The sequence below is a fragment of the Pundamilia nyererei genome, unplaced genomic scaffold, assembly GCF_000239375.1.
Source record: "Pundamilia nyererei isolate P.nyererei 1_Seehausen unplaced genomic scaffold, PunNye1.0 scaffold00233, whole genome shotgun sequence".
NCBI classification, from domain to species: domain Eukaryota; kingdom Metazoa; phylum Chordata; class Actinopteri; order Cichliformes; family Cichlidae; genus Pundamilia; species Pundamilia nyererei.
In genome coordinates this window covers 737812-755156 of record NW_005187634.1, presented here as the reverse complement: position 1 = coordinate 755156, position 17345 = coordinate 737812, and the positions used below count along the sequence as shown (strand labels likewise).

The 17345-nt window shown below is 40.3% G+C and overlaps 1 protein-coding gene across 4 annotated transcripts in view; it reads right to left on the bottom strand.

Annotated features, from left to right (window-relative positions):
- Positions 1-16763, bottom strand: part of insyn1 (inhibitory synaptic factor 1) — a 42848-nt gene extending 26085 nt beyond the window's left edge. The window contains exons 1-2 of one of the 4 annotated variants that reach the window (XM_013914868.1): positions 16190-16763; positions 14073-15682 (exon numbers count right to left, since the gene is read on the bottom strand). In XM_013914868.1, the coding sequence (XP_013770322.1) occupies positions 14073-14216 (144 nt within the window). In that variant the 5' untranslated portion in view covers positions 14217-15682; positions 16190-16763. Of the gene's footprint in view, positions 1-14072; positions 15683-15949; positions 16148-16189 lie in introns of those variants that run through there. The other 3 variants (XM_005748901.1, XM_013914869.1, XM_005748902.1) reach the window with 3 other exon arrangements.
- Positions 16764-17345: the final 582 nt, after the last annotated feature.

Here is a 17345-nt window from a genome sequence, read left to right as displayed (position 1 = left end):
GATTTCACACTGCCGCCTTCTCTACTTCATCTCTTGATTTTTAGTCTGTAAATATTTTCTCTCCACAGACAGACCCCTATACAGTCTGTTTTGGACGTCGGATGCTGTGCTGTTCTGTATCCTCGTCTTCTTTGTTTTGTGCTGACAGATGCCTCCCCAATCAAAACCACCAACGGGTGACCTGTGTCTTCACCCTCACCTGACTCTGAAAGTCCTGACTTTGGGCAAACCACTCCATCAAGCTGCCCTCTTTGCAAAAATGAACAGCTGATTCTAGAAGTTATAATTTCAGCTATGACCTTAGCAGCCGCTCCTGAGGTCATCAGTGCAGCTCAACTCTGCTTGATCATTCCTCACCACCTCCTTACAATCCATATCAATGGCTCTAAAGCCAAACAAGGACGGCCTCTAAACATTAGGACAATTAGTCACGTAGTTTGCCTTTTGGGAATTCACAGATGCACACAGAATTGGTAATAAACCTCAAGCAGCAGAATGAGCTTTACGATTTATGTGGTAGTACAAAAAAATGTATGACAGTCATTCCAGTCATGATTGACCCTTAGTCCTTGATCACATGGATTGTAAGGATTTTTTTACACTGGTCCAAACATTGATAATCATACTGTTTTAATGACTAAACTATAAATCTACCATTTTTATTTTCAAGAAAGACAGCAGAATGGATTAAATATAGGATACAACATTTCTTCATTGCCATCATATGTCACCATAGCAGCAAGTGTGGTTTAGTAACTTAACACTTAACAAAACCCGTCCATATCTTCTTCCAGCCAAAAGGTCATTTTTAGTATCTCTACCAACCATCTGATTTCCATCTGTATTTGTATGTCTGACTAGGAGCCTCAAAACTGTGACTCATAGTTGAACTGAGGGTAGCAGAGAGGGTCTACTTGTCAGGCTCTTCTTTTTTTTACATTCCTTACCACACACAGCATGCAAATATAGATTTTACTGTGTCAAAGTGAATGTATTGTATGTGTTATGTATGGCTTTACACCTGAGTTGGTGTTTATGATCTTAAAGTGGCTTTTCTGTTTATTTTTTTTTATCTTAAAATCAGTACACTTAGTCATCCAGAAGACCTTAAAATGCAGCTGTTGTTATTAAGGGTTCACTGTTTTTCTATTGGAGCATGCATAAGTGCATGGGTTACATCAGCCCATGCACTCAGCAACAATTTTTTCAGTTTAATAAATAATATCTGGGAAAATATTTTTAAATTACCTGACTACCCGAGAGCACAAGATCTTATTGAATTCATTTTGTCATGTAAAACATTTAGTAACATTTAGTTTGGGGACATTCTATGTATTCTATGTACTACTAATCAGCATCTTCTCATTAACGTTAGCATTTATTCCTTTCTTTGTAAGTTATTTAAATTAAGATACCTCATTGAGTGATTATATGCCTAATATTCTCCAAATCCTTATTTCAGAGATGTTAAAATGCATTAATGGTTTAAGTAATAATTTAGATAGCTGGATGGTCATGCAATTGATAATTACAAATCTAGCTAACGAGGCTGAAAGTTTTTGTATATAATAGAGTCATTTTACAACAGAAAGGGCTTCCCAGAGATTTGAAAAAAAAATGTGATCACTGGAGACACAAGTGGCCATAAACAGTTTCTTTATGTGACACTACAACACAGCTGTCACTTATTTCACACTGAAATGAAGCGCCGGATCATTTGAATCCTGCTCAGGGCAAGAGACAGAAGATATTTTCAATAAAAATGCATTAATGAGCATTACTGTATCAAAAAAGAGTCCATGAAATAAAATAATAAAAATGCTTACAGCAAATGATTACTGTGCCCACCTTTCTCAAAAAGGGGTTTTGTTGTCCTTTAGTGTATACGGTTTTATTTATAGTCAAACATTTGACATAATGCAGACATTGGGTCTGTGGATAATTACAAATGTGAGTTTGCTTGATGCCATGTAAAAAGGCTGAGGTTCAGTATTTGCACGATTTTATTAAAATTGGGTTCTGGATATAAAGCCAGGAAAAATTATATTTCTTTTAATCTTCCTGTTACTTTAACCTCTTTCTAGGAATTAATATATATGGGGTTTTTTCACATGAAAAATGTATGAAAATATATCATTGGCATAGCACAATTATGAAAATAGAGCAGACACATAATTGTTATTTTTAATCTATTTTTTCATAATCATAATGAGTATTTTTCCAGTGTTTATCTCTCTAATCAGAACCTTGTAACTCATGGTCCTCACAGCCCACACAAACCTGCAGTCCCCTCGCCAGACAATATCCTTAAAAATAACAGCAGACTTAAGACTCATTATATTTTTACCCTCTTACACCTTGCTGCATTGCATAAAAGTCCGTATTCTTCGTCATCTTATCACCATAAACCGCCAACTACACAGGTGACTGCGCAAATGACAAAAAAAATTAATCACCCAAACAGTTTGTTGACAACTTATGTCCCCTTCTGCTCTTAGCTGTGTGTCTGAATAATTAGCCTGTCCTCTCTGCTGTGCGTGTTTCATTTTTGCCTGCCCTGCATTAGATAGTGTGTTGTCATGCTATTGACAATGACAGTGGTGGCAGCCATCCATGCCGTGCTTCTGTCAGTGTGAGCTGCCAGTGCAAAGCAATGAGAGAAACAGAGTCAGAGGACGGCTCCAAAAACACAGAGCTGCTTTTGAAGGCATTGAATTTAAAGAGATTTGAAGGTGCTGTTCTTTAGAATGACTGTAGTATGTGTTAACATTACCAACATTATGAGACAGCCGAGATGTAATGACCTGCCATTACATCTTGCTTTTCAGAGAACAAAGTGTTTCTTCTATCACAGAAGAGCTGAATTTATTCTGGAAGTCTAACTCATTCTCATGGCCAACTTATTCACCTGCAGCCTCAGCACCTGCTCCACCAACACTTACTGGCACAAGCCTCAATCTATGTTGGATAGATGGCTTCCCTTTGGATACCATCCGCAACAAAACCTAATACCAGCTACCCGGTATGCAAGCCAACAACTAGCCACCTCGCCAAAACCGTTAAAGATGTAGTACACAAAGAAGTAGAGAGGAAAAAAAAACGCATTAATGTAGGAATGTAGAGTCATACACACGGACTCTCTTAAGTACTTGTTAATTCATTCAGCTCTCAGCATGCAAAAAGGCTCCCTGAGTGGACAGGTGCTACGCCTTGATGAAGATCTGTGTGTCATTCTGTTTTGCTTGGCTTGTTTTCTATATGAATGCTTAGATTTTGTGATTCATAGATTTAGTAAAGATGTCTATGAGGCAACTTTGCAGGATTCACTGTTTTTGTGATGATTAATATGGTTGGCTCTGTAGTACTTGGAGCACTGTGTAGCTGGAAGGTAATGATATCATCCCAAAAACTGCACATCACTTAAGGTCAGTAGACATCTGCATTCTTTCTCATTGTGAAATATAAAACTTGACTTGCATACTAAATGAAAAAATTGAGATTTATTTGATAAGAAGGTTCTGCATAGGTCCACAATGGAGATTAGCATAGCATCAGATATTGTAGGCCACCTGCTTAAATATTCAGACTTTACAACGTGAAGTAATTAATGACATTTAGATGTTAAATGGATCCTGGGCTAGTTGGCATTAATTAGGGGATTCAAAATAATCCCAGTAAGAGAATTTAATGTTATGGTATTTGTAGAGTTCCGATGCACACATTGCAAGGTGTGTTACCTTTGTATTTCCTATTATTCACAGAGGCTGTGATCTTACAATCACAGAACCGAGTGCAAATTCAGCTAATCCTATTTGCCACCACACACAGTTGTGTCAGTTTTATGCTGAATTTCCAAAACAGTGGAAACAATATAAAATAAAATCTACTTGAAGTAAATGTTACGAGTCTTAAATTAAATTTCAACCTTACCAGACAAACTTAACTGGCCACTAAAATCCTGATCTAAAGAAAAACCTACTCTCAGACTGTGAAAAGCCCCTAACAAGCTCTTCTACTTCAAATTTAAACAAAGCATTTCCAAAGTGAGACAAACATCGACTAAAACCAACTATTTTAGGTAGGAATTTCATGAAAGAACCAAACAGGATGACACTAGGCATAAGCTTATCCCTCAAGAACATTTGCATTTCTAGTTAGCCGTTGGGGGAAATAAAGTAGCTGAGGTGTTTAAACATTAAAAAGGATAAGGGTGTTTCTCTGAGAACATTTTTCAAGATGTAATTTAATTTCCCTGTTGAGCAGACACTGAATTAAGAATTTAAACTAGTTTTTTAATAGTATTTGTAATCTGTTTGACTGTATATAGTACACCACATCTGCTGTGATTTGTATTAGTAAAAGAAACAGATCTTTGTGTATGTTCAAAAGAACATAAGGCCTGCATTGCACAGTAACGTAGCATTTTTAAATTGTATAGTTTAGTGAGGAATTGTTTCTATTCTAAATACTCAGTTGCTAGAAATGGGTCTGGTAGTTTTGTTGAGGAAAAGCACATGGTGTCCTCAGTGACTTTTTACTCCCATAGTGTTCTCATGTTGCCTTGGCAAAATGCTTTTCAAGAGCCAAATTGAGCCTTCGATAGGAGACATGCCTCTTTTATACGCTCTGTTATCATAGTACTGAAGCAGTAATTTTTCTGCCGTCATTTATCCCCAGAAAATTCTCTACAGGTTCTGTACCTATATTCATCACATATCCAAAGTTATTTTGTGTAATAGTAATGAAATTAAAAATATGCAATATAAAAAACAAAAAGATAGTGGAAAAAAATACACTTGAGTACATATTGTCAGAAACTTATGTTTGCATGGTAATAAAACGGCCAGATTCAAAATTAATGTATAACTCAATAACTTTCTTACAGAATAATTGACCATTTGTGTTTTGTGATACTAAAAACTGTACAAGTTATCACATAAAGGTGTTTATGGGATAATGGAGAATAAAACCTGGCTTTACCTTACCAGAGGACTTTCATCCTTCTTAAACTGACAAAGTGTAAATTCATCAACTATATAAAAGAGCGAAAGAAGTAAAGACAACACTGACTTGTCCCTGAATATGATAAATGTTCCTTTATATAATTATTTTTTGTGCAAGACCTTATTTGTTTAATTGTGACAAATTACTGCCAAATTTTATAATCCTTTTTATTATGATTCATTCTGAGTGATACAGTTAAGTGGGCTGTTGCTCGAGCACTTTACAATTAAAAACTTTGCTCAGTAAACTTTCCACTGTACAACATGCTACTTTTGGACTAATTAGTAAGTCAAGTAGGGATCTTCTTCTTGACTTACCTTGTTGCCACAGCAGCCATGTAACCCTAGCATCCTCCTCTATCATACCAACCATTGCAGGTACCTCTCTCTCTAAATCCATGACTCTTTTCTGTGGTCTTCCTCTTTTCCTTCTCCCTGGCGTCTCTCCCTCTTCTGTACATGACCAAACCACCTCAGTCTTGTCTCCAGAACTTGGTTTCCAAATTGCTCAACCTGAGCTGTCCCTCTGATATTTGTACACATGAAAAAATCAAGTTAGATAGCTTTACAAACTAATAGCTGATACTGATTAAAAATAAAACACCCAATTGCATTGTCACAGCTGCATCCTGGCTCTATATTGTAAACAACACATTTTTAATTATACTAAGACAGTGTGCAACATTACACATGCCAAGCCAGAATTAGAAGTGAGTCATACTGTTGTAACTTGTCACACAGTTTCTGGCAGGATTTTCTAACATGCATAACAAAATACCAGATGCACAATAATTTTCCTATGGTGGAAATATCAGAAATGCTGAATATCAACAGCACTAAAACACCTGTTGTGTGTTATCTGAGAGAACCTGTTTGGTGTTATGTGTCAGGACGGATGTGTAAAGACTTGAGCCCTTGAAAGGCTTTAGAAATGGTCCAGTTGCTTAGTAGTGTGCCATCTAACTTGAGCTATTTCTGCTAGTGAGAACTGAACAATCTCATTCGAAACTGGGTTGATTTACGATGCATCACAGACTATGGCTAAAAATAAAAGGAATGACAAAAAAAGCCTCCTGATGATCCCTCAGTATAACACAGTTCCAAAGATTGTAGCTGGATTAAGCTGCACCGCTGGTGAGTGGGTTGGTCCATGCTGCCCTGAGCGTTTTTACAGGCAATGGAAATAGAGAAAAATATAGCGCCTCTTCAAAATCTGATCATAATAGTAATCGGTTTATTTTGCATTATGTGTATCTCAACAGTTATAAAATTACATATCCACACCTTAGTAAAATGCAATCTGATGGCCTAATGGAGAGAAAGCTGTCCCTCTGCATACAGTATGCTTTGACACAATGAAATGATGTAGCTATTCTTGGAGGCTGCTTGTGCACTTCGATGGATGCCATTTTTCACACCATTAACTACAGTCTACTGGTTTTATTCACAGCACAGAGATAGGCCAAAACAATCCTAAACACGCCCACGAATGAGCACAATTGCAACAATTGATCTAAGCTGTTCCACCCAGTCTATCGCAATCCTGTGCAGCAGGAGAAACCATTATCTCCATCCGCCCTTCATCTCTCCCTTTCTCTCTCTTTTTTCCCCTCAGTATTTCTTTGCTTTGCCTGTAACACCCTTTTTTCATCCTGTTCGGCTCTATCCTTGCCTTGGGACAAGCAAAAGGGTTTGTGGCTGAATCACAAAGTACAAACATGCATGGTAAAAATTTTCACTGTAACTAGCCCACAGTAGGTGTGTTAGCTGATAAAAATCACTGAACACAACAAGCACAATTTTTGGAGTGTTTATCTCAGCAGAGGTCTAACCTAAAGCCCTCATTACAGTCTGTGCTGAGTGCAGGGTTCATGGAGGGAGGCAGAGCTCAAAGGGCCAACTAATCCAGTGGGTCTCATAGGCACGGTGGGCTAGTCAATATGCTGGGCCTGCATCCGAAAGAATGCTGGAGCTCCACAGCAGAGCTAGGTAAAAGAGTCTCTGGGGAATGCTTTGCGTGGTGCAGTTTTTATTCTTTCCACAGCTCTCAAGGTTAGATGCCGTTTAAGTCTTAACACATTGTTTACCACTAGTCCTTTCCTTCTTTGATCCCGTTGCAGTTCTCAAAACCGCTTACTTTTAAATATTGTGATCGTGCAATTAAACTAAAAACAAAAGGTAATGTCCTTTTATTAAAGCAGTGATCTTTTTGTCACTTGCTAACAACTGTGGACATATCCGAATTCATTTAAAATCAGCCAATTGTTATGTGCGCGTGTTGTTGGTTTGTTTCTTAATGTGTGTATGCAAATTCACCTGTGCAGGGGCTCGGCTGTGATTGGTGGACCTAAGGAATGGCCTGATGTAACTGGTTCCTGCCGTGGACGTAACTATAAAAGGACGACTGAAGAGCTGTGGTGTGGGGGGTGTGGAAAACTTCCCGTGCACTTGCCTCAGGTCCAGACGGGGCAGCCGCAGCCGCAGCTACTTAGTTAAAGTCGGGCATGTGTGTGAAGTGCGGATCAAGTAGGGGTGAGCTGCCGATTATTTTGGGAAACCTTCTTTTCTCCTGTGTTCTTTGACCAGGGAGGTCAGACTGTGTCACTTCTTTGTTTTCTTTTCCTTGAACAGGTCAAAGGGGAACCGAAGCCTAGGTTGGGTTTTGTTTGTTGTGTTGGCCTTAGCTCACCCTGAAATCATACACTTCCACTACCGTGTACTGAGTGCCATTGCTGTGAATAAATTATTGTTAAAAGTCCGATGCTGTGTCTGTTTGGGCGTGGGAAGTCGTGGGACACCCCACTCTTGTTACGGTCATTTCGAGCCGGGTTGTAACACAGTCAGCAGATGATCTGGTTTTTCACTGAATCCCAAAGAGCAATTTCTTCAGTCCTGAGAGTAATTGAACCCTTGCTTCCTTCCAGGATTGGACAAACTCATGGGGAGCTCAGCTCAAGGCAGCAACACAGATGTGGAGATGGCAGGGTGTTCTGAATTCAGCCCGTAAAAAAGGTACCTGCTTTTTCTTGTTTTCCTGAGCAAGGAGAACTCTGCTGGAGGCACGTCACCAAGTTTAATTTAGGAATTTAATTTGCACACACAAAAGAGGTCAGTCAAGGAAGAACAAATTGACAGACACAGCAGGCGGGTACTTGTCATTTCTTCCAAATGGCTTTTAATAAGATGAAACACTTTGGCCCAGGTATGTCAGGTTGAAGGGCACTTTTCTCTCTGTGTGTTTTTAAGCTTTTACTGTTGGCAACTGAGTATCGTTGACCTGCAAGGAGCAGCTGGTCGGCATGTTCGCATGTCAGAGACTTGGCCCAACCCTGCCTCAATCTAAAGTAAATGGATTCTGTAGTGGAGAACAGGCTGGGCCATCCTCAGTGGAGATCACTGGGCTGTGGTTAACTGGGTAGTAAAATCCACAATGCAGTAAGCCAAGTCAAAATGGTTGTTTTGTGGAAAATGATACATCAGAACACAGCTTTGTGACTTATTACATTGTAATTTCTTATTGTAGGCGTCTGTTTGGACAAACAAAATGAATCCCATCCACATGCCAAGTTGATTAGCTATCATGAGTATTAATAGAAATAGACTGTTTTTTTTGGTTTTTGCTCTGTAGTAAGTCCAGCACGATGGCATGGATGTCTTAGAAAAACATTTTAGTTATTATCCTGAATTTTCCCAAGATTTCATTTATCATTACGGCTATATTTTTTTAATTTGTTGTAAAGATATTTCATTAGACACGTGTCAATTGGGGTCAGATCTAAAATTTGGAAATAAATGGAACTCATCTATTTTATCACATCACTCTGCAGTGGCCCATTTTCCACACAGGGATTTCCTAATGCCATTGCTATGCCCTTAAATTTTGCAAATATTCTCTAGTAATAGGCTCAACAATGTTATGGTATGAGAGTGTGTTTACCACTGTCCTCTATATTGTTCTACTCACTGAGTTAAAGTGCTAGTGATTGCAAGAGCCACTCTTATGGTTAAATGTTGAAGTGTTCTTGCTAAGCAGTTTTCTGCTCCCTGCTCTGCTCAGCAGCAGCAGCAGCAGCAGCAGCAGGGGAGGGAACAGAGTGAGAAGAGGATATGGCTTCTTCTTCTTCTAAAAAAAGAGAAAAAAAAGGCCCTTTGATTTTGGTTTGAGTCTCCCTTGGGCTGCCTCTGGGTTTGGAACAGATTTCATTCAGCGCTGAGCATGGTAGCTTCAGCAGAGGGGCACTGTGCCCCCACCCCCACTTCGACATGTGTCATAACTGGTTTCAGACTTGATCAGGAGACACAACTGGCTTGTTGGCTTGGCAGATGGCTCTGAGGCTGAGGCCAGGTGCTTGGTTACCTCACTATCCACACCAGGCTTTAATAACATGGCATTTACGTATGCCTCGCACATGAAAACAATATAGTAGCCTTCCCGATCAGATAATTTACATGGCAGTTTTCTTTGACAGACTCCATTTTAGCACAGATGTCTTGATTTGACAGCCAGGCCAGAGGGATCATGCAGATGGTATTGGGTGATGAATAGAAATTAAATAGACCACCCATTTGTGCCGCATGCATCTGCCATTTAGAGGCGAACTTAGCTTGTTGAGCACAAGTTCTCTTGTTAAAAAACCAGCAAAAATTAAAAAGTAAAAGATGCTGGTGCTAATCACAAGGAAAAACGGTGATGACTGCTTTTTGTTGTTGTTTTTGTTTGTTTTTGGTCACTTGGAGCCTTTAATGACACACTGAAATCTCTATTATATGATTCTGAAACGGCTTATTGACCAGTCCCATTAATGGAACTGTTACTTAATACATCATCACTGGGGGGGAAAAAAAGCTGACATTTGGAGTACACAGATTTCACCTGACGCTTGCCTTTTGTTGCTGCCTCTGTCCTCCTCCTTCAGGGTAGTTAGTCGCTCTTAAGCATTACATGAACATATGCATAAAGCTACCAAAAGCTACCATCACTCTTATTGCCTGTTCTTATAGTCCTTATCTTCAACGCTATGCTGCTCTGTTGTTTGTTAATTGTCCCTTGGGGATAAATAAAGTCTTCTGATTCTGATTCTGAAAAGGCTGACTGATCGAGGCCAGTTCTCTGGATGTGTTATCCTTCTGATAATTGCCTGTTTTTCTAGCTTATATTCTCTGCTCTCTTCCTGATTAGCTTCCTGTGTTTAAATATCTTGAGCTTCAATATAATTTGCCAAAACCTTTTACGTTAGTTGATGCCACTGGTGCTTTTTTATTAGTCCTTTATTTATCCAAAAATCGAATTCCCAAGAGTGACTCATGGCAGACGTCATGGCAACAAAAGTCAAAATACATGTACCAACATAAGTGCATTTAAAACAAATACAATACACTTTTCCTGTGCCTCATTTTTATTTCTGTAGCACTTCATTAAATTCTTTTAATTTTAATCTCCAATTTCCCAATTTTTCCAATAACCCTCACGGGTGCACTCTAACATTTGCATTTCTATATTTGCCTTTTTTTTTTCTTTTTAAATTTTTATTTGAGCAAAAGTTAGAACTCAATAACTTTCAGAGGTTACTTTGCATTCTGTTTGCTGCCATTTTCGCAAAAAGTCCAAGGTTGACATGATATCCAAATGAATTATTTCCTCTAGTCTCGCCACTCCTGCCAGTATTATTACTACAAATGGAGTAGTTTATCAGTATATTACCTTCCAATGTCCTTCCTTTAGGTCCTTTTCATTTTACCTGTCATGGAGCCTTAATGGGATTCACAAGTAAGACAGGCTGCAGTTGACAGTAATAGGCTTTTGAAGGGAGCAATCTTGAAAAACTACTCGTGCTCCGTGTTACATTTTTCTTCAACATGTGAGGAAGATTTGCTGCTTGAGACATTGCTGCAGCATGGAAAGGAAAACCTTGATATTTTACACACTTCCAATTTCAAGACTTGTACCATAATCACATTTTTATGTACACTAGGATTATTCAGAATTTATACTGGATAAGTTCACGGTTATATTGGAATGTGCTTATGGGTAGTTTTAGTAGTATTATCATAATCGGTTATATTTATGTGAGTATATAACCATATGGCATGGTTTGCTAAAATGTTTAACACAAGATCTGAGGAACTATATGTATTGTTCTGTGTGCAGCTGGTGCTTTTTCACTGGCTGCCATGTTATTTAATTTGTATGACTTAAAGCTGATTGTAGTGTTAATGTTTGAGCCAAATGACTAGCGTGGAGAAGAATTCTGTATATTGTGTGAAGATTTTGTAGAAGCATGCCTTTATATGAAAATTTGCTTGAGATTGCTTTTTAATTTAGCAATCATTGAGTCTTTCCTGAAAGTTTCCTGAAATAGCTCCATCTTTGTGAAATTTGTTTCCAGAAATATTTTGTTTTCATAACAAAAAAAAAACAAAAACTGAATGGCATGCACTCACTATACTGTAAATTTGCATAATACAGATTTACATTAAACTTGGTGAGTTCGTTTAGGCTGTATGGGTGCTCAAACTGTATCAACAATTGTGAACCTATATTTGCTGTCATTTAAGATGTTGAGCACATCCTCTGTTGAAAGAATGCTTATTGATGGGGATGGTGAGGTCTGAAAGTCAAAACCAGTAAGACCCAAAAGTGACCCCATGTTAAGTCTTTTTCTGTCTTTATGAGAAATGGTAGTCACTCGTGGGAAGACTGAGTGAAGGTGGAGAAAAGCACTGAGTCATTTTTAAACTGTGCCTTATTTTCCTCGTGTATAACAGCACATTGACTGGGTTTAGTGTTTAAACAGCAATTTAATGGATGTTTATTCGTGCCAATTATCTAGTGTTATATTGAGTTGAGAACCTAGATGGTGATGACGTCTCTTGGTGGAAGGCTACAATTCTGCAGTGATACTTATTTTTAAAAGAAAACCTATATTGTTCTCGAAGAGATTCCCCTTAGAATTTTTCTTGGATTTTCCTCGGTGCTTTTTAAATCTTATTTTATATAGAGTATTGAAAGTGTTCTCCTTTTGTACTTTAATCGACTAAAAACGCAGAGGATACATTATTTAACTGTAGGTACATAATGCTCTAAAATCCAGACAGTATAATTAGAAAACCTCCCAAAAGTAAGTGTTTTAATTCATGTGACATTTAACGTCATTGACTAAATTATCTAAATGAACACTGCAGGCAATATGGAGGAAAAGAAAATTAAATGTAGGTAGATTTTTTTTTTTTTTTGGCAACGTGACTAATAATGTGTTAAAATTAGATGTTTTAATCGCTTCTTGGTTTCAGCTTTTGACCAGCTGGCACAGTGACATGGTACATATGTGATCTTGAGCTTTGAAAGCGGTACCGTGAAGTAAGTTTAGTAACACACTCGTAGGTTCCCAATATCTGGGCAGCTTTTTCCTTTAGAATGTCAGCTTTAACTCCTCAGAGCTCTTTCTTCAGCTCCCCAAAGACCTTGTGGGTGATAATCAGTCATTACTGCTCCTCCACTGAGTTATTTATTTCACTACATTCACACTGCAATTCATCATTTATTTATATGACAGTTGTTGTCTATTATAGTGTTCCTTTCATGTGGCCAAGAATGAGAGATTTTATGGAACATTAGGCTTCCATGCATCTGATAGCACAACACTGATTCTATTTCTCCATTTCCCTTTGATACAGACTCCCACCCCAAAGGTCAGTTAATTGTAGGATATTTATACCGGTATCACAGTTGCTACTTCAGTTAATATGATTCCTTAACCATTTTAATATGTGGGAATGTGCTCTTCCAATAAAAAATGACATTTGAGCCACTTTGCAGAGCCTTCTCTAATGGGGTCTGGGATAAGAATGGTAATATGCACTGGAGCTGGCAGAGGCACAGCCTGTGTTTTTGTTTATAAATAGCTCCAGCCAGCATTATTCCACTTGCAGTTGTCCCATAACCATCAATCACTTCTGCTCATGGGCCGACTTCTGTTGTTCACCAGAGAGAAGGTGCACTGCAAGCGGTGCCCTTGGACCTCCAACTGTGCAAGTACATAAAGTAGAGCGTAGTGAGTAGGACAGAGCTGGGAGTCAGGGAGAATGTGGGGGGGAAAGGTTCCTGTGGGGTGATGAACTAAGTTATGATAGCCACCCACACCCCCTCCTTCTTCGGGTGATTATATGCACCAACATCCACCATTTTGCCTTTTTAACACATTTAGACACACGTGTCGATCCCAGAAGCAGGTGGGAGGCTAATCATGTCATGAGCTTGGAGGATATGGAATGGGTCGGACAAAACTGTTTACTCAGGTTTCATTTGTCTCTGTCTATATCTGCCTTCATCTCTTTCTGCAGAAGAGCTTTCCAAGAAGAGCTCGCATCTTTGAGGACACTGCAGGATCCTACAGAGATTTCCCACATAAACAGATGTACTACTGATTATCAAACATCACGCAGATTTTTTTAAAGTCTACGTGGTTGTACGTGCATATAACAACACTCACAGTGTCTCTTTGAAGATCCTTGTTCAGACCTTGTGGCGTATACACACACGCACACACACTAAAATGCACATATTACAGTGTTACCATGGCAGTTTCAAAAATACAGTAAGAATCCAGCTGATTCTTAACAAAATGGTTATGTAACTATTGCAGCGCTAAGTCATGTATCTTATCTAAGCCTGTGTCGGTATCTCCTTTCAGCCTGGCTTTGCTGCTTTTCAGCAGCTTTTCACATCTACTGTACCTCCCACAAGACGCCAGTGAACACGTGAAGGACATTTGTAATTGCCCATAAGCAACTGTGTTCTTGTGGGCTTATTGTAAGAGCAGAAAAGCCTTGGTGTGGTTGTAATAAACAACATTCTTTTGTTACAAACACACAGAAAAGTTAGATCTCATCACTGTCAAATCTTAATCAATATCTCTATGCTAGAAAAAGAATTTTACACTTAATTTAATGCAGCTTACAAGAGAAGCACGCCCACCTGGCACCCATTATCTCCCTGCCTGCTTGTCTTCCTTACTATAGTCCTCTCTAAATGAAAAAGCCTGATATTTATAAACTTATTTTGATGCTCACCTCCCGGAGTTCCTTGGCCACATCCTTGAGCTCTTTGAGAATTCCTTCCAGCTGATCAATCACCATCTTCATGTGGCTGCGGATGCGTTCTCTCGGGCTGGGGGTCTCAGAGGTGTCCCGGGCCGGAGCTCTGCTGAGGGACATCCTTTACAGGGTGACGTGGAGCCAGTGGCCAACAGGCTGAGGGCGTGGGGGAGCCGAGTCGGGGTCCATGTCTTTGGCTACAAGGAGCCTCAGTGCTACTGATCCGAACAGGGGCCCCGGCCACGCAGGGAGACCTCAACATCTTAAAAGCACCTCGGCAGCCAAAACACCTTGCCTCGCCAGCACTCTCGGCACAGGGTCACACTCTGGCATCCATGCCTTCTTGAAGACACTTCCAAAAATGAAGAGAAAAGGAGCATGGGAAAAGTCAAATGCTGTAAATCCATCGAAAAAGAAGAGGGAAAATTCATGGGCTAAAGCTGGTATGAAACTCTTACATAATCATGTTGAGCCAACTCATCTCATGTGTCAGTGTATATATTTGAAATTGTTCTCAAGGAGATGCTATTTAAAATGCCTGTCTATACAGGGAAAAGACTTTTTCTTTCTTCCATTTGTCCTGAACACTCTTTTTTACATGTAAAACACAGTGGCATAATGGCAGGCTAACATACAAAAGTGAAAACAGGAAAAGGGTTCATGATAACCTTTTTGAAATAGAAAAAGAAAACTCCCAGCAGTGGCTCGATTCTCAAAATGATCGTGTTCTATTTTATTGGTAGCGGGCCAAGATTTGCCTTCTAAAAATAGTCCATTAGTGAGGGCTACTGTTTAAAAGACAGAAAGGACAGCTCCTGTTTAAAAAAGAGATTATTCCTCTGTCAAGTGTGGTGTAACCTCCTCTGAGGGAAAAAAAAAGACTCTCAGTAGAAACTCACATCAAAATAAACTCTGCTTCTCATCCATTTTCTTTGCAGTTGATGACCTAATCATGTTGTCCTTCATTTCTTGTCCATGACAGGGAGAAATGTAAAAGTGGGTCTTTTCACACAGTGTCAAATCTCCCCCAAAATGCAGGGCTCATTCCAGGTGGCGTGGGATCAAAATGAAGTGATTTCTAAGCCAGTGCAGTGTGACTTGCGATGCGAATTTGTGGAGGCATAACAAAAAACTCATTGTGCCAATGAGACACAGTAACAAGCTGACTTGAAGGCAAATGAGCACCTTCCTCTGGAATTTCGGTGATAGCTTGTCTTATGTAAAAATGTTTTTGAAGTCCTTTCTCAAAAGACTGACCCACAGCTGTCCACAGGGGTGTGCCCAAAAACCAAAGGAGCAGAAAGAGAAAAGGATTCTCTCGTCTCCTTCAGTTGTTGCTAAGGGAACCCGGTCTGCCTGCTTGTGCTGTGATTGGATAATTATTTTACTTCTTATCCGTGTAATGTATGTTTTCTCTGTGGACTCTTTTCAGAGAGGCAGAGAGCTCCGTGCCATCCAGCAGGACAAGATAAATCCCATGAAAGCTTCCCAAAGGAGCCCCAGAGAACAAGCAGGGGGGAGAGCTTCTCGCCAAATCCAGGGCGATGCCACTGCCACAGGGTATGCTGGCCAATCACACATGGCACCTGGTCATACAGGAAGGAAAGCAATCACTTATTCGTTCATGTCTCGTCTTCTTTTCTTTTTTAAAGCTTGCTCTAAATCATAGCAGCATGAAAAGCAGCATCAGTCGGGTGAATAAGACTCAGATATGGTCAGGGATTAACTGCGTTGATTATTTCTTGCTTCTGTTAAAATGCATCTCGTACTTCAGCAGCACTTGCCTCACCTCCACATGCTCACACACGCTCACACACGCTCACACACATCCGCTGGGACGCACACCTACTCACCTTTTCTGTGCATCACTTTGCTGTTGCTATGCCCAGAGCTTACTGTCCAGGCACAGCAGAATCACTGAAGCTACACACAACCTGCTGGTTCTTTAGAAGTCCCTGTGTCGCACACACCAACATCTTCTCTCCTTCTTGCCGTTCTCACTCCCTCTTTTTCCTCTCTGTCTTACACACGCAGACACACTCCCTCTCTCCCTTACACACACACAGAGTTCTCCCCCCTCCTCCCATACTTACTGTCTTGACAGAGGGAGAAGCTTCTATTAGCAGGGTTATTTCACTCTGAGGCTGTGGCTCATCAGAGGAGGAGTAGAAGTGGAGGATGAAGCTGTGGAGGAGGAGGAGGCAGGAGGCATGAGATGGGAACGATGAATGGCCCTGATAGCACTCTGAGAAGGGAGAGCGGACGCCGAAGATGACTAAGAGCCAGAGTGGCAAGAAGAGCCCCTGCTTCGGATTGTGATGCTGCTGCGGCGGCTACCATCACTCAGATAGCTATGCTGCCGTAACACACCACCCGTCATCCCCTTCAGCATTCGCCTGCATCGGGAGGCAGCAGACAGATCAACTGAGCTGCTACTGTGAAAAAGGAGCTGTGTGATTCTTATGACAGCCTCTCCCTCTTTGTCTATCGGCCTGGTTTGTCTCTCTCTGCCTCTCTCTCACACTTCCCTCTCTTTCTGTCACTCTTTCTCCATCCCTGTCCCTCTGCCCCTACGCCCTCACTGTGTCCTCGCTCACTGCCGGATGAAGGGAAGCTGATGCCAGAGTTTATCGTTGGGCTCAGGCTCCTGCCAGCACCACTCGGCTCTTCTGCTTGGCTCTGTGGAGGAGGGGCTTGGTGCTTTAAAGGCACAGTGTATCACGCAGTCCCTCCTCTGCCTCCCTCCTGTCCTGTCTTCTCCTCTCTACTGGTGTCGACACTCCCTCACTATCTCCTCTCACACTGCCTATCTAGCCTTTGTCACAGTTCTGTCGAGGGTGTTATCTCTCTTAAATCAAGATGAAGTCTTCCTCTGCTGCCAGACAAGCAGTCTCCAGGGACAGGGTGTCCAAAGAACCCTGGCTGTTGCATCATTAATATACAAAGCAGGTTGGTGTTTGATGACCTCATCTCGCTGAGAGACAAAAATAGGAAGGGAGGACCAAGCTGACTTTTTTCCCCCTCCCTTGTCCTCTTTATCAAAATTTATATTTCTACACAATGCATAGCCACACATAACACAACCAGAATCAACCTAAAATGAAACTAATATTTTAAAAGCCAATTGAAAATGTCAGCTTCCTGAAAATGCAGTTTTTGGCAGATAGCTGTGGCGAACAGACAGAGGCTCTGTGCAGATGCTGATATATAGCTCTGTGGTCACAGAGGTCTGGTAATTGTTTTTAGAGT